Genomic DNA, 18,141 nt, shown 5'->3' on the forward strand with positions numbered 1-18,141 from the left:
CGTATTTGTTAAGTACCTATAATGCCCCAGGCAAACATTACTGAGTGACTTCTGAGTAGCCCAGGATGTTCTGAGGAGCTAAAGATACTGCAGAGACATAAATGTGTTCTGTAGCCCAGTTCTACAAGAATTAAGACCTTTTTCCTGCAGAAAAAAAAGTTACGAAATTTTCCTTTTACGTGTGTCCTTCACCCAAGTCAAACTCCACTCCCACACATGGTCCTGCATTTCGTAGTGTATTTTTGAGCAAGAAAAAAAAAAAAAAAGCTGTTTTGGTGATTGATTTAGAGAGCCTAGCTCTGCTGAAATTCCCAGTATATTAACACAGTGCTAACCTCAATGGTTCCGCTAAAACTCGATGCTGGCAGGACTAATGTGCAGCAATGAATAGATTTCAGGAAAAGCAGCTGGGACAAAGGCAGTGTAGTGACAATGGAGTTAGTCGGGAAAATCAAATATAAGAATCCATTTCGGCCCATGATATATTCTGAACACATCTACTTAGGCACTTTCTTGAAATAGACAAGCATATCCTTAAGCTTCCCTGATATAAACACAGTTCAGACATCCCCACTCAGTGCCACCAGCCATTCCCAAATCCCCAAGCCCATTTCTTCCTTTTTTTTTTAGATATTTTCTTTCTTTTTTAAAAAAAATAAATTTATGGGCTTCCCTGGTGGCGCAGTGGTTGAGAGTCCGCCTGCTGATGCAGGGGACGCGGGTTCGTTCCCCGGTCCGGGAAGATCCCACGTGCCGTGGAGCGGCTGGGCCCGTGAGCCATGGCCGCTGAGCCTGCGCGTCCGGAGCCTGTGCTCTGCAACGGGAGAGGCCACAACAGTGAGAGGCCCGTGTACCAAAAAAAAAAAAAAAAAAAAAAAAGCTACAGGGATATATTTTACAACATGGGGAATATAACCAATATTTTATAATAACTATAAATGAAGTATAACCTTTAAAAATTGTGAATTGCTATATTGTACACCTGTAACATATAATATTGTACAGCAACTACACTTCAATTTAAAATAAAGAATTGTGAAGGATCTGAGACTTCACCCTACTAACAAGCTAACCTAACAGATGCTGGTAGAAAACACAAGATTCTTGGGTCAGAGACAAGGGACTATTTTGCTCTGTATCTTACCATAGTCAATCTCTACTTTAGTGGAAGAGTTAACAATTTATAGAATTACAAAAAAATATGATCAAATTAGCATTCGGAAGCTCTAATAAATATAAAATAAAATATTAAATGCAGAGGATGTACTAAGAAAATGAAGAGATCCAAATAACCCTATTTGGATTAGTTCCCGAATAATGCAGAGCTGGAGGTGGCCAGCCAGAGCTTCAGGACAGGGTAAGGCTCACCCAGGACGGTAATCCAGTCGGGGCCCTGCACTAACAGTCCTCAGCTGATGCCTGGGCAATAAAACCACACATGAGAAGCCAAGAAACAAACTCAGGGAAGTTTTTCAAAACCTCACAACCACTTGGTGCCTGGCATTCTCATTTATTTATAGGTAAAAATCGCAGAGAAGTGAAGAAGTCTGCCAAAGGTCGCAGAGAAGTGGCTGGCGATTTAAATTCTCGTCCCACAAAATAAAACTTTTTCAACTGTCTCTCAGATGTTACTTGAAAGTTCTGGGGGTGCAAGTACAGTCCATGAAGGGCCTCTAATGCCGCATGCATTGGCCTTGGGAGCATTGCCGACCAGGCCAGGGGTGATGGTTTTATCATGACCCCACGTGGGAATGGCAGTTTCTAGACAGTGATTAGCAGATAGAGAAATAAAGCTAGTTTTCCCACTCATTTCTCTCTCTCTCTCTCTCTCTCTCTCTCTGCATGTGTGTGTATATGCATGGAGAGCCAAGTGAGAAAAAAATGAAGAAATTCTAGAAATTCCAAAAAGCAAAGGCAACAAATTCCATCTACAATTCCACACTTCTCTTAAACACATTACCTGATCTAACAGGGAATTCATCTCCGGGGTAAATAGAAGACTTCTTTCAACTCAATTCTAATGTTTATACCTTGAGTCAAAAAGCACTTCCTGAAGCATAAACGTGGCAGCTTCAGTATTTCAAAAACTTTAGAAAGAATTTAAGTTCATCTTCCTTCTTCCTACAGCCAAAAATTTACCTTCCTGTGGAAAAAGCACTTTTTTCCCCCTGTGTCTTTTACAGTCTAGAAGATTCAGGCAGAAAGAATGGGAGAGGTCTCCAGACCTTTTCTTGTCCCGTTTCTCCTCTGAGGGCCTAATGAGAAAGTGGCTTGGGGCCGTAGGTTGCCCCGTATAAACGGTAATTTCTAAGTGTCCGACTCCTTCTCTAGATTGGGGCTCTTCCAGGTCAGGGACCTGGGTAAAGCTGTCTCTGCCTCTCACAGTTCTTGGCCTAACATAATACTCAATGCATGTTTGTTGAATGAGCAAATGAAGGAATAAGTGAGTGAATGAGTGATGATTGAATAAACAGAGCCTGTGGGGAGACCCCATTGGTGCATTTTTTCCCAGCAGAAGAAATTTTCCAGGCTGTTACACTAATTAGGGCTAATATTCTCAGTTATTTTGAGGATTGCTTGAAATTTGCTGCTAACTTAAATAAAATGGTTACGTTTACTCATTAACCAAATAGCACGCTTTGCAGCAACTTCACCTCACTAATTTGATTAGTTACCCTAGGCTTTCTCCTACCCAAGGCCTTCTCTGAGACCTGGGACTATCACAATGCTATCAGAGTGAACTTTTTAAACAACGTTTAAGCAGAATCTCTCAAAGGGTTGAAACACAGATGTGAACCCCACCCCTCTTCCTCGTCCAAGCTGCCTTTGGGTCTCTGATGTCTTTGGGCCCCACTATAAGTTGCTCTACAATGCCACTCTATCACTAGACCAAATTTGTTCTTCAAGGGAAATGAAACTTTCCAAAATATGAGGACTTCCTGAAAGACAACCTAGCATGTGTTTGATGAATGAATGAATGAAACTGAAGGAGAAAATGGAACACAAAATACAGGCATCCTTCCTAGACCTGTCTTGGCCAGTAGATTGTGCTGTGACCCCAGGCAAGTAGTTCACATCCCCAGTTGCCATTTTCTTGTTTTCTTATTTGTCAAAGGAGGAAGTGATTTAGAAAATACCTAAGTTTGTGTGGCAGAGACAAGCCTTCCTGGGCACCCAGAAAACCCTAATTTCTAGTGAGGCAGGGCCATGTGATAGCTCTGGTGAATCGAATGTGACAGGAAGTGATGTGAGACACTTTTCGTCTGAGGCACAGAAGTCAGGTTTCTAGTCACACTTTTCCTCTTTGGGGGTGTTGGGGGTTGAACTGTGTACCTCAAAAATTAGTATGTTGAAGTCCTAACATCTAGTACCTCAGAAAGTGACCTTATTTGGAAATAAGTGTAATAAATAATTACACTGCAGATGTAATTATTTAAGTTAGGATGAGGTCATTCTGGAGTGGTGGCCCCTAATCCAATATGATTGGCATCCTCATAAAAAGGGGGAATTTGGACACAGACAAGCACACAGGGAGAACACCATGTGATGATGGAGTTATGCTGCCCCAAGCCAAGGAACTACCAGAAGCTAAGGAGAGAGGCCTGGGACTGATCCTTTCCTAGTGCCTTCAGAGAGAGCATGGCCCTGCCAGCATCTTGGTCTTGGACTTCTAGCCTTCAGAACTGTGAGATGATAAATTTCTGTTCTCTAAGCCACCCAGTCTGCACTCCTTTGTTACGGCTGCTTTAGGAAATAATTGGGGGGAAAGACCATGTGCTTCGACTGTGAAACCACAAGGGTACCCAAGTCACTAAGGCCCTGGAGAGGCACCCCACCTTTAGCCAACTTTGTGAAAAGACAAAGAGAACTACCTAAAACCTGGAAATAAGGCAAAAAAGGACGGGAGGTTACCTATCCTTTCAATATCATAACTGGAGCATCATCTAACAAGCCCACCCAAGAGTATGTAATTTTCCAAGAGAATATACCTGTGTTTGACTTTGTTATTTACCTTTTGATTAGTACCCAGACACTATGAAGTTAAACGTTAACTTCTAGAATCCTGTCTGGGTAGAAAAGATCACATTAAAGGCTATGATTTTATTTCCCTGTAGAACATTAATTACTTATGTATCTAATCTAGAATTTTATTCTAACACTCTTTTTTAGAAAATGCTTATAGATACTGAGTTCCTCAAATACTTTCAGTACCTGCTTACTGTTTCCCTTATTAATGAGTTAAATACGTTTTTATCATTTTAATTCGTTTAATGTAAAATGTTTTACTTTTTTGAATTGACAAAATTAACTTGTTTGGTTAATGCCAGTGAGGTTTGGGGATTGATTATTACCTGGCTGATACAAGTTCTCTCTGGCTTTAAAACCCCAAATGAAAAAACCTTAGAAATTTGGAAGAAGGAAACAACGAAGGGAAGTTCATCCTCAAAGTCGGCAGGATGAACTTGGCCAGGTCGCAGTCCTGCCTTCTTATCCTCTTCCTCCTTCACCATTCTTGCCTGGCTGAAATCCAAGGCATGCAGCTCAACTGTGGCCATATGCATAATTCCCAAGAAAGAAAAAAGTTCAAGTCCTAGCTGGGTTGAAGACTGAGGATGAAATAATATAGAAAAGTCTGTCTCCGGCACTAGAATGGCAACTTCGTGAGGGCAGTGACTTCCACATGGCTCATCACTGTCTCACAAGGCCAAGAGCAGTATCTGGCAAATTATGGACTCTCATTCGTTAAAGAAAAATTTAAAAAGGTAATGAATTAAAAAGTCATAGAACTTCAGGGTGGGAGTGCCCTTAGGGATTTCTCAGCTTAAGCATCCACATGACATAGGAACACTTCACAATGCCCCTGGAGCCCGCCAAACATGGCTTGGACACCTCTGATGATGGAGAGGTCACCACTGCCTGAGCCAATGACTGGGAAAAGTTTCCTTTACACTCAGTCAAAAAATCTGTGTCCTTATAATTTTGGAAGTTTCACGTCTCTCTTAAATCTGCTCCTCTCTAGGCTAAACAATTCCCATTCGTAAGGACATGGTGTTGAATCTCTTTACCAATCTGGTAATAATTATCCAATATTTAGTAAGCAATGACTGTGTACCAGGTTTGTTGTCTAAGTGTTTTACGTGCATCAATTTATTTAATTCTTATAACAACCCTAAAATGTAGATACTACTATAATCTCTACTTTATAGGTTATGAAATTGACACAAAGAAGTTACGACACCTATCCAGGGAACCGGGTGAGTAAGTGGTAGGGCTGGGATTTGAACCCAGGTAGTCTGGTTCTTGACCACTCTATACCTCATCATTTGCCTTTCAACATTTTTACGCTTCCTATCAAGTGTGATGCTCGGGGAGGAACATGTGAGGTTTCATAACAGGGCCCAGAAAGACTGTCACCTCGGGCAGGTCTCTGTTCCCCAGACAACAATGTGAGGTGCCACATCCCTCCTCTGGAGTTGCACAGTGCACAACCTGCATAACTGGACGTGGCAGTCCCATCTGTGAACTTCCCTGGGTTCTCCTTGACCTCTGTGGCCACGGTACCAAGAGATTTGCTGAGAGCTGTTAGTAGGAGGGGAAAATGTTCCTGGAAATGCATATTGAGCACTTAATTTGGACCAAGTCTGGGAGATTCAGAGTATCCCTGAGGCCTGTATCTGTCCACAGTCCCCTTCTGAGATGTACCCTGACCTTGTACTAAGGTGATATCCCTGAGCTCCTCCTTTTCTCATCTCTTCCATGAGCCAATGAGATTCTTAAGGGCTAGTGGATGCCTTTGGGAAGCCTTGAGAGCCAGAGGCCCTGCCTCCTCACCCATCGCTTACCCCTGTACCCATGTCCACCCCTAGTGGATGGATGAACTCCCGCCAAGGATACACGGCCTATCTCCAGGATGACCCAGTTTTCCTCAGCTCTCCCAACTCACTGGGAAGGCCATACTCAACAAACTCCTGCCACGGCAGAGTACCTACACCTCTCTGTTCTGGGAAATGTGTGTGATTTGAGGCTGGTCTCGAGCCTCCTTACCTCTGGGCTGTGCACCTCAGCTGCAGGCCTAGTAGGAGAGGGCAACTGGGCCCAGTTGGGGTTGTTCCATATACAGCCCACTTATACGAGGGTTCTGTGGGGAACGGGGAGGGGGACCCAAGTCTGCTTGCTGCAGCTCCACATCGAGAAGCTGATTTACAAAGCATCAAGGGAAGGCAGCTCCCAGAATTCCTGGCAAGCACAGCACAAACTCACAGCTTCCCAGGCCAACTGAATTTCAGAACAAAAGAATTCGAGGTAAGCAGATTGTCAGAGCTGGCCGAGCTGGGCCTGGAGATGGCCAGTCCAACTTCCTTGCTTGCAGATAAGAATACAGACCCAGACAAACCTAATCAATGGTGCTAGAGATCAGAATTGTCATTACCTTTGTGTAGAGGTATTGACCAAAAGGCGCAATGAGGAAGCCCACTGGGATGATGAGTTTGATCTGGGTGGTGCCTGTACAGTGTCTACAAATGTGGAAACTCATTGAACTGCACACCTAAGATGTGTGTACTTTAGTGTGAAAGTATACCTCAATAAAAGAATAAAACAAAATAAAGGTCCAGAGAGGGTTAAGGTGACATTGCAAATGTGTGGCAAGACCAGGACTAGGACTCAGGCTTCCTGATGCCCCATTCACTGCCCTCACCCCTACACCACTGCATTCTTGCTGCTATAGCAAAATGCTCTCATAGTCTATGGGTCGGCTTTGACCAGAGCAGGAACCCACGGCACATGGCACATGAGGTCAAGGAAAGTCAGTCCAATGTGGGTTGGAGTTAGAAACTTGAGGGTATTTATACTGAGCAAGGCTCAATGAGCAGTAATTAATAATATTATCATTATAGCAATACTAATAGCTAACATTTATTGAGCATTATTTAAATGTATTACATCCTTTCAACAACCGTTACGGTATATACCGTTATTAATCCACAATTTACAGATTAAAAAAATAGGCCCTGGGCTTCCCTGGTGGCGCAGTGGTTGAGAGTGTGCCTGCCAATGCAGGGGACATGGGTTCGCGTCCCGGTCCGGGAGGATCCCACATGCTGCGGAGCGGCTGGGCCCGTGAGCCATGGCCGCTGAGCCTGTGCGTCCAGAGCCTGTGCTCCGCAACGGGAGAGGCCACAACAATGAGAGGCCTGCGTACCGCAAAAAAAAAAAAAAAAAAAAAAAAGGGCCCAAATTGAAAAACCTGCCCGAAGGTTCACAACTAGAAAGTTTCAAAGCTGACATCTGGACTCAGGCGAGCTGGCTCCAGAATCCACGCTCCTAACAACACAGACTGCCCCGTACTGAATCATCTGCAGCTGGCAGACTGGCAGCCTCTGCTTGAACAGACAGCCATCATCCCGAGGAGGAAACACCTGATACTTGGTCAGCGATCTAGATAAGCACCAACCCTGCACATTTCCACATAGATTTGTTAAAAGAAAGTTTACCTGTTGTGTTCTTGATCGTAAGCATTACAAAGCAGAGAGGGAATTTACACAAAGACCGAACTACCTATGACCTGGCCATCTTGACCCACACTCAAGAACAACTGAAGACTCAGGTGCCTGGCTGCATTTATAATCAGAGAAATGCAAATTAAAACTACAATGTGATAGCACTATACAACCACCGTAATGTCTAGAAGTTTAAAAAGACAGATAGTACCAAATACTAGCAAGACTGGGGGATAACTAGAACTCTAATATATGGCTGGTGGGAGTAAAAATACAACTACTTTGGAAAACTGACAGTATTTTAGATGGCTTTGGCCGCCATAACAAAATACCGCAGGCTGGGCGGCTTAAACAAGGGAAGCTTAGTTTCACATAGTTTTGGAGTCTGGAAGTGCGAGATCAAGGTGCTGGCATTTCGTTTCCTGTGAGGGAGTTCTCTTCCTGGCTTGCAAACGACTCCCTCCTTGGTGTGTCCTCACATGGCAGAGAGAGAGAGACAGGGAATGATGAGCTCTCTGGTGGCTCTCCTTAGAAGGACACCAATCCTCCCAAATCAGGGCTCCACTTTATGACCTTATTTAACCTAATTACTTCCTTACACCGAATATAGTCAGGATTAGCACTGCAACACGTGAATTTTGGGGTGACACAATTTCAGTCAATAGCATTCTGCTCTTGGCCCCCCGAATTCCTCTCCTTCTCTCATTCAACATACATTCATTTCATCCCACCAGCCCCGAAAGTCTTAACTCATTCCAGCATCAACTCGTCTAAAGTCCAAATACCATCTAAATATCATCTAAATCAGATATGTGTGAGGCACAAGGTAGGATTCATCCTGAGGCAAAATTTCTCTCCAGCTAAGACACTGTGAAATCAGACAAGTTATGTGCTTTCAAAATGTGATGGTGGGACAGGCATAGGATAGATGATCGCGTTCCAAAAGGGAGAACTTGGAAGGAAGAAAGGGTTGATGGGCCCCAAGCAAGCACAAACCACAGCAAGGCAAATTCCACTTGATCTTAAGGCTCAAGAATAATCATCTTTTGTCTCGATACTCTGCCCTCCGGGCCCACTGGGGTGGCAGCATCACCCTCATGTCTCTGCAGGGCTGCCTGCCCCTTCAGCTCTCTGGACTGGTCTCACCCAAGGTGCTCACTGCTTTGGCCCTACCCCTCTGGTACTGGGCAGGGTCATCCTTGCCCACTGAAACCAGCACAGCAGGCCCATCCTTTGAGGGAACAGCCTTACCCCTGGGCCTGTGGTGGGAGTGGCAGCCCTGATGATCTCTACGTCACCTTCAGTACTATTCTTCCCTTTTCTTGAGGAATAGCGCCTGTTCACAATTGAATAGCTAGATGGTCCCATCTTATAGAATCCAAGAAGTCCAATAGCGTTCCTTCTCTCTGCCCCACTTTTTCTTTAGTTCAAACTGGGAGTGTCTCTGCTGGTATAAGCCCATCTCTACCGATGCCTTCTGCTGTGAGATGACTAATTAAGTCCATGAATCCCACCCATGATCTCTTAATCAAATGGTTGTTCAGTCACACTCTTGGTATTCTCTCCAGAAGAAGCTTTCTCATTTTTTTTCAAAATGAACAGGCTAAGAATTTCCCAAATCTTCAAGTTAAGGTTAAATGAGGTCGTAAGGGTACAGCTCTGATCCAGTTGGGTTAGTGTCCTTTTAAGAAGAGACACCAGGGCTTCCCTGGTGGCGCAGTGGTTGAGAGTCCGCCTGACGATGCAGGGGACACGGGTTCGTGCCCCGGTCTGGGAGGATCCCACACGCCGCGGGGCGGCTGGGCCCGTGAGCCATGGCCGCTGAGCATGCGCGTCCGGAGCCTGTGCTCCGCAATGGGAGAGGCCACAACAGTGAGAGGCCCGTGTACCGCAAAAAAAAAAAAAAAAAAAAAAAAGAGGAGACACCAGAGAGCCTGCTTATTCTCCCGTTTGGGTTCCCTCCTGCTAGGGAAAGGCATGGCTGCCAGAGCCAGGGCTGTAATTTACACACAGCCTCCCCAACGGAGGCAGGTGTTCCTCTTTAGAGATGTATTGCCTTCCTTGTGCCCCACCCCAGGGGATCCTGGCATCCCAGCATCTGCTCCTTCAGACTCCTTCCAGGCATGGCAGGTATGACTCCCTTTTTTGCTCATGAGGATACTTCCTAATGAAAAGTTCCCAAGGCCTCTGGGCCCAGAGTAGCCATGACAGAGTTTAGCTTTTCCTTCCCCACACCAGACACACACGTGCATAGGGATCTCTCAGAGCACTCACCTGGGGCGTCATCCCGTGGCAGATGTACACGATAGGAATATTCTCTGTGTCTGGACCCTGATCAAGACACAAATCAGTCTTCAGAGAGTTCTGCAGCTGAACACCAGAGGAGAGGCGGCCACACCAAAGAGAAAGGAACAGAGAAACAGATGCATTAAATTAGGAGAAACAAGCATTCCACTGAGATAGGCTCTGCTTCCATAATCAATCCGGGGCCCTCTGAATACTATGGAAACCAACAAGCACCAGCTTTTACCTTGCATCAAGGTGCTGAGGGAAGACCAGCCTCCTCTGAAGGAGAAGCATTAGGATGCTGTTAAACGGCAAGCTGGGTTTGGGGAGCTGAGATAGTCTAGGTAAAAATAAAAGATATGCGTGCACACACACGAGATGGTGCTAGATTTTTCAGCCCCTCCTTTTGCACAAGGGTGGCATAATGGCCCTCAGAAGTCCGTGGAAAGAAGTCTTTCCAAGAAGTGGGCAACATGGCAGCTGTTTGGGGGCCTAGGATATCCTCTAGGACCAGGCCTTCTCTGCTTCCTGCAGATCCAGCAGTGGTTGGCCAGGCCCCAGCAGAGGCCCAGCTGATGAGGGTTCTCCAGAGTGGGAGGTCTGGTGGGAGAATAAGAGAGAAGGGGGCCAGAGTGGGAGCAGAAGAGAGAGGTATCTCTTATCCTCACCTACAAGCACATGGCAATCAACAGAACAAATGTCTCGGTGACCATGAACCAATGTCATACCACATCTAGGTAGGAAAGCCGATATTCAATGTCCCCTTCTGGCTTAAGCTCACTCTCAGCCTTTGGAAAGGGCAGCTTATGGTCCACATGGTCCTGCTCCCATGCCATAGCTGAGTAGACCATGGCGGGCACCAAGAAATAGCTTAGAATGAATTAACAATTGTCTTTCTTTCCTCCCCTCTCCTGATCCTTCTCTTTCTGGAATGTGACTATCTCATAATCCTCTTATCTGTCCTAGGAGTCCAGATGAGAGACCAGACACCGTGGTCAGTGGGTGCTGGCCACTAGGATGGTGAGGCCATTTAGACTGGGTGTGGTGGGTCTGTTGGGCCATGTGCAAGCAGAGGAATCCAGTTGTTATCAAGGAGGAGATGAGGCAGAAGGCAGATAGATTTAGAGACAAGAGAGATCATCCTGCCCCCGCTGCGGTTTTAGTGGCTTCCCAGCTCGAGTGCTCACGTCCAGCTGTACTTTAGTTCCTAAGCCCATGAGAGAGTCTGTGGTATCTTTACCCACCTAAACTTGAGCTAGCTTCAATAGCTCTTCTTAGCAATCAAAGCACTCTGTTCACAACAGGAGGCTGGAGATCAGAATCCAGGGGAGACCAGGGCAATGGGCCACAGGTGGGTCACCTATCTGGGGAAGGCCAGAGGCAGACAGCAGCTAAGTTTTCGTAGTCCTGATGGATGTGGCAGGAGGGCAGTGAACCCAGTTAAGGGGTGAGAAATGGAACAGATAACCAGAGGCCCACGTGTGCTCTATGCGACCCCTGTTCTTGACAGGGGACAAGGAACAGAGTCAAATTGTTTTCTCTTGAGCTCCCTTTCCTTTCCTGGGTGATAGCAGCTCAATCTCAAACTTGAAGTGTAGGGGTTCTGCAGAAATATGAGCATGTGTCAGTTCCCTAGGCAGGGCCCCAGAAGCATCGATGAGGCAAATCCTCTATCATAAACCAATGACTTGGCTGGCCTGTGTGGGAGGAGCATATGCAAATACTCTCTGGACTTCTCCCACAGCCCATGGAGGGATGGGTGTCACATTTGAAGCCGAACACTGTAACCCATCAGTGAGACCTGCTAACTTCTACTGCAAAGAGAAAGTTCCAGAAAGCCCTGGTGTCAGACTTGGATCTCCCCTGGATCCCCAAAGCTGGCCTCTGAATGAGGGGTGGGTGGTGCCTTTTGATAAAGTCCTCCTTGGCTCTGTGTCATCCACCCCCCATTAAGTAGGTGGTCTGTTGAGGAAGTTGGGAGAGACGGGCTGAGATAGAATCCTGGCTCCAGCTGTGTGGCCTTGGACAAAGCAACATAATTCCTCGTCTGTCTCCTTCACCCTCAAATAGGGATAATACTAGTGCCAACCTCATAGGTCTGTGGATTAACTGAAACAATATCTACAAGTACTCAGCACAGGGCCTGACAAATAGCAAATGTGCAATAATTGTTAGCTGCTATTATTACCGCTATAACCTTTCTGAAGGCCGTTCAGGGAAACTAGCTTTTATGACTGCATCTATGTGCCAGGTCCCAGGTGAAGTGCTTTCCATGTGTTATCCCACCTAATTCTCAAAATAACATTGCCAGATCGGTAATACTATCTCTTTTAAGGGTGCAAGAAGTGTGTTACAGTAGGAAGCTCTGCACACCTCTCAGTCTGTAATGCTGTTCCCACTGCATGGACCCTCGGCCCTGGTCTTCTCTTTTCCCTGACTGAACCCTCCTCTTCCTGTGGCCCTCAGCTTCTCTGTCACCCTGGAAGCCTTTCCTGACCCACATCTGGGTGTGAGGCCAACACCTCCATTTCTCTGACTGCAGCACTTAACACGCTGTATCCTTATCGCTTCTCCACTTGCCCGTCTCCTCTAGCAGTCACCAGACTAGCTCTCAGGCTTTCTCATTGCCTGCGACATGGGTCAACCCTGGCACATATTAGACAGTACGTATGTGTGAATGAATGAAGAAAATGAACAGTGAATGAATGGCATCATAGTTGGACAAAGGGCAGAGCTGGAGTCTGTCGGTCTCCAAAGTCCAAGCTCTTTACATCATGCAAATGGAGACAATCCTGAGACTGTGAAAGACGCCCCATGAAGTGATGTGACTATAACCTTTCAGGTTTTGCAAACTGTCAAGGTCACGTAGTGATTAAGTAGCAAAGCTAATGTTCAGAAGCAGGCATGTCTGTTTCCAGATGCCGCTCCATCTCTACTGTCAGCACCAGAGCTGGGATTATCCAAAGCCATGTCATCTCCCAGGCCCGGAGCTCAGTGATCCAGGCGGATGCCCATGCCCACACAGTGGGGCCCACAGGCCCTTCAGCCTGCAGGAGGCATTAGTGGGACCTATTACTGGATTAATGGGTAGGGTTATATAGACTTGACAATGGCCTGAGAATCCCAGGGGGTTATTTGACCTGAGCAATGCAGTTTAGGCATGAGTTGGAAGGGAAAAAGAAAAAAAAAAAAACAACGTGCCCCTGAGAAGACATCTGGTCTTTCCATTTCAGAATAAAAGTAATCACCAGGAAGAAAGATTCAGCCCCAGAAATCCTCTTGCTCTTGTGCTGCATCCTGCCTTGCCCATTGTCTCCTTACTGACCCCATTAAGAGTTCATTATGCTCCTGGACAAGCAAGCATATCTCTGCTCATGTAAGAACCCAGCCTGTTGAGGAGGCAGGAGGGAGGGGGGTTGGCCTGGCCCTGAACAGCAGCTGGCAGATGAACATGCAGGGGGTCAGAGACCTCCGCCAGGCCCAGGAACGGCTGACACGGCTCAGCCCTCTGGGATGGCAAGTGGATGTTTTTCAGCACAACAGAGTGAAAACAGCCCCAGCTGTGGACTCAAACAGATCTGGATCACAACCCTGTATATGCCACTTACTATTTGACCAACCAAAGGTTTCTGGGTGTGGTGGTGAGGAGACTACATGGTAAACCTGCTGTATGTGCTCATAAGATGAGACCCTTTTGCTTGGAAGACAAGAATGCCCTGGGCCAAGACCCAGAATTGCAACGGCTGCGTGCATACACCTCCACTGTTATTGCTTTCCCTGCTTCTCTGGCTGAGTTTGGCTAATACTCTTTAGCTATAGCTGATAGCTTGGTGAGACCATGAATCCAGAAGCTTGCCCTGGCTCCCAGAGGTCTGGGCCAATAGTTTCTCTGGAGCCACAGTAGCATAACTATTTTGTTTGAGCTGAGTTCAACAGTGGCCAAGCAGCACACACAACTTGCTAGGGGCTGAGTGTAGGGGTACCAGTAACTGCCGCATCCTCAGGATGGTTCTGGGGAGGTAGATGAGACTGATGGGCACCTCACAGTCCAGTGTGTTTCCATGGTGATGACAGGATCTGGAGCCTCAGGTAACAGCTGGGCAGCGCCAGCTGAGGAGTTTTCTGACATCTGAATTATACCAGCCTGGGAAGTGGAGAGGCAAGAGGCTACTGGGCAGTTCTCTCAGGACATGGCACCCATGCTTGAGGAACAGTGGAGTTTGTTACGTTGTCTTGCAATCTTAACCCGACTTCAGGTATTTGTTTTATTAAGTGGGATATGCAGGTTTGGGGCCAGAGTTGAATTGCTTAGGACTGTGAAGGAGAGACTAAGCACCTCTCTCAAGGGAATGGAGAGGTTTGGGCTATGAAAGCATAGCTGCCTCACAGTCAGCTCCAGAAATCAGCCTCTTGTCCACAGGTCTACCACAGGTCTCATACTGGGGACCAAGAGGCTCTTTCCCTCCCTGACTCTCCACACCTCTCTCTGGTCCTGCTCTCTGTCTGCGTCTGGGTGAAACCCCGAGGGGCGAGCTCCTTACCACCCCATAGGCAATGATGTCTGAGTACATCCTCATCTCTGGGTACACGCTGACCAGGTACCACCGGAAGGTCTTGCACTGCAGCTGTTTCCTCAGAGCCTTCCTTGCAGTGATGTCCCCAATGTCGATTCCTGAGTCCTGCACAGGATGCAAACACAGAGATTCAGCTACCACCAGGGCACAGCTTTTCCCTGAACTGCCCCAACCATGGTTCTGGAGACTGTCTGGTGAAGGGACAACCTGGGAATATAACTCACGCACTTCCTAACATGTGCCTTGGCCCCATAACCGTCCCCGTTTGGTCTGTGAAACATCAAATCAGCACTGATGGGGACTGTCATCAAAGGCCATTGAAAATAAAGATGCAAATCCTTAAAAATTACTAAAAGAAAAAAAAGCTGTAGTCTTTGTATAAGTGAAAGAAATGGGAAGAATACAGCCTGATTAAGGTTTTCTCTACCTCAAGAGATAAGATGAGAGATTCTGAACAGCTGGTGGAGAGGAAGAGGGAAGGGAAAGAGTTGAAGATGGAATAGTGCTAATTATATTACTATTCTAAGGATCATGGCAGCTAAGTCTTACATAACACAATGTGTCAGGCTGTGCTCTGCATGAGACAGGCACATATATTTATATTTTACTTATATTAAATTTATGTACATGGTCCCACTTAAACCTATGAGGGAGCACAATATAATCCTCATTTTACAGATGAGGAGTTGAGACAAAGGGAGGTTCAGTGACCTCCTGGGTGACTTGCCCAGAGTCCCACAGCCACTAAGTGGTGGACCTGAGAGTTGAACCCAATCAACCTGGGTCTGGAGTTTGTGCATTAAAATTTACCCAGCACATTTTTAGGAGCCTGCCCTTCTGCCTCTTAAGACCAAGTCCCTGTGGCAGAAGCAGCCTCTCTCTTTAGGCCTGGGGGTGCTTAGCATAGACAGCACTGTGTCTCTCACTTCCCAGGTGTACCAGAGAGGTGGCCCTTGAGCCATGGACATGCAGCAGACAAGGAGTAGACATGGAGACATGGATGTGTCCTTGAGTGAGAGTGAGAGAGAAGCCCCTACGTTTCTTGTGGTCCCAGAGCAGAGGGGAAGCCCTGGGTTTACACCCCAGCTGTTGAACAGGGCACAGAAGCAGCTGAGAAAGAACTGATGCCACAGCAGAGAACGGAAAGGGGTCCCTATAGCTGGGGATCAGATGGAGATGGGTGACATCTCAGAGGAAGACACCATGGAGCCAGGGATCAGAGGGGCACATGCTATCTCATGAGACATAAGCCCAGAGCAGAGACAGAGGAGGATGGGGAAGCACATACAGCTCTCTCTCACTGACACGGCAGTCCGTGTGCTGGCAGCGTTACCCCATCTGGTTCTGCCATCAACTCCGGGATCAAGTTACGGGGGTTGGGAAAATAATGAAATTGACAGTTTAAGTCTGAAATGTCTGGGAAAAATCACAAAGATGGCTGCTGCATGTATCTGGACATGATCAGAACACATTTTTTTTTCTTTTTTTTTGCGGTACGCGGGCCTCTCACTGTTGTGGCCTCTCCCGTTGCGGAGCACAAGCTCCGGATGCGCATGCTCAGTGGCCATGGCTCACGGGCCCAGCCGCTCTGCGGCATGTGGGATCTTCCCGGACCGGGGCACGAACCCGTGTCCCCTGCATCGGCAGGCGGACTCTCAACCACTGCGCCACCAGGGAAGCCCCAGAACATATTTTTGATATCAGTCAACAGGGGCTTGAGTCAAAACAAAATGTAGATATAGAAGAAATACATTTATTTTTGCTCACCAGAGTTCAGGTCATGTAAAAATTTGAACCTGCCACAGCCTGAAGGTTTAAGTTCCAGACTCCTAGGGTGCAATTTCAGTGAGGATATACCTTTTGAATATTTCTTGATGACCTTGTCTCTGACGGGTCTGCTCCCTGGCTCCTGCCGGGAGCCCTCCCAGCAACTGCTACTTGGCCTTTCTCTGCTGGACCCCAGCTCCCTGATGATCAGAAAACATGTTCTGATGATCTCTGTGCCCACAGTCTAGCGCTACGCCTGAACTATATTGATGAGACCAAGTTGAAAAAAGATTTATGAAATAGTGAACTTAGCAACTGACAATAAATGTATCCTGCTCACCCCTCCCCTACCCAAGACATCTGTTAAGTATTAACTCTTTAAACTGCTCTGCACTTTATCCTCACATCACAAAGCTACTCGCCTGGACCCAGGTCTTCTCACTTCATGCTATACTTGCCTTTATGTGATGACAAATTAACACTGTCTCAGCTTTTATGGAAAGCAACTAGAAGAACCTACCTCAGCAAGGCCTTTGTATTTTCCTAAAAATCTAGGTTCCCATGGGAAAACTTCCTTTCTACATTCAGGATCAAAGGAAGGTTTGTCTCTCTACTTATAATCTACTCAAAAGCGGGAGAGAGACAATCCATCGGGAGTCCATCTCTACTTTAACTTCTAGGAGACTCAAGAACCAGAGTTTTGCTCAGCTTAGGTGTCTGGAAATCATGTCCCTTTCCTCTTCCTGTTTATTAATGGACTTTTGCCTTTCCATTTTAAGGGTTCAGCACATCTGTACTGTGTGTTTACTGTAAATTGCATCAAACTCTTTTTCAGAGCAGGGGGAGGAAATTGAGAAATAAGCAAACATTCTCAGAGAAGGTCACCTTGACCTTTATTATTAGAAAACAATAAACGTATCTTCCCCCTTTGCCAAATACTTAGCGTAGAGGGTTGAATAGTGTCTCTCCCCAGTATCAGGTCCGCCCAGAACCTCCGAACATGACCTTATTTGGAAATAGGATCTTGCGGCTATAATTAACTAGAGATCTTGAGATGAAACCATTCTGGACTTAGGATGAGCCTACATCTTCATAAGAGAAAGGAGAGGGAGGCTTGAACACACAGAGACAGAGGCAGAGAATGGAAAGATACATCTACAAGCCAAGGAACCCCTAGAGCCACCACAAGCTGGAAAAGGCAAGGAAGGATCCTCCCCCAGAGCCTTTGGAGGGAGCACGACCCTGACAGCACCTTGATTTGGGGCTTCTGGCCTCCAGAAGTGAGACAGAACACATTTCTGTTGTTTTAAGCCACCAGTTTGTGGTAATTTGTTCTGGCAGCCCTAGGACACTAATGTACTTAGCCACACAAAAAGCTGTCCAGTATTCCTGCCTGCGTGTGCAGCCAGATACAAAATTCCTTGTAGCCAAACCCAAAGAAGGGCTGTTGCCTAAGAACCGTGGTGAGTCATCCTTGGCACTCAGCCTGTCTTCGGGCAAGAGGAAGCAGGGCCACGTCTAGAGTTCCTGAACCCTGTGTAAGAGAATATTGATGCTTTGCTGCAGACTGACTTTGTTTGTTGATAAGCAAACTGATTTTCAATTAAAGTAGAGGCTGCATGAGTGGAAGGCTCCTCTGGATTTCCAAAAGCTTGGGACTGAATGTGATTATGGAGTGAGTGAGAGAGCTGGTTCTGTTCAGGGCACGGCCCAGGAAGGACTCCGCATAGAAGGAAGCGAGGGAGGATGACTGCCCAGCAAGGGCATTTTAAAGCTGGGGCGGGAATGCAGAGGGTGCAGGTGATCACGTCGACAACAAGAGTTAACACTTCTCTAGTGCTTTCCATTTGCTGAGCACTGATCAAAGTCTCCACATATTAACTTATTTAATTCTCCAAGGAGCCACTAGGCAGGGGTGAAGGGTTCCACCTCTACATTTGCAGTTGGGATGCTGTAGATGAAAGGTTAAGTAAATCGGGAACACACGTGCCTGTGACTGAACAGAATGTATCGAG

At 46.6% G+C, this 18,141-nt stretch overlaps 1 protein-coding gene across 2 annotated transcripts in view; it reads right to left on the reverse strand.

The window, feature by feature from the left end:
- GALNT18 (polypeptide N-acetylgalactosaminyltransferase 18) overlaps positions 1-18,141 on the reverse strand; it is a gene marked incomplete at its 5' end in the record, with an annotated part of 342,665 nt that overhangs the window by 34,671 nt on the left and 289,853 nt on the right. For both annotated transcript variants that reach the window (XM_079707503.1, XM_079707502.1), the window contains 2 exons: positions 9,774-9,869; positions 14,327-14,464. In XM_079707503.1, coding sequence (XP_079563629.1) covers positions 9,774-9,869; positions 14,327-14,464 — 234 coding nt within the window. The remainder of the gene's footprint in view (positions 1-9,773; positions 9,870-14,326; positions 14,465-18,141) is intronic.

Source organism: Hyperoodon ampullatus, assembly GCF_949752795.1.
Source record: "Hyperoodon ampullatus genome assembly, chromosome: 7".
Classification (NCBI taxonomy): domain Eukaryota; kingdom Metazoa; phylum Chordata; class Mammalia; order Artiodactyla; family Ziphiidae; genus Hyperoodon; species Hyperoodon ampullatus.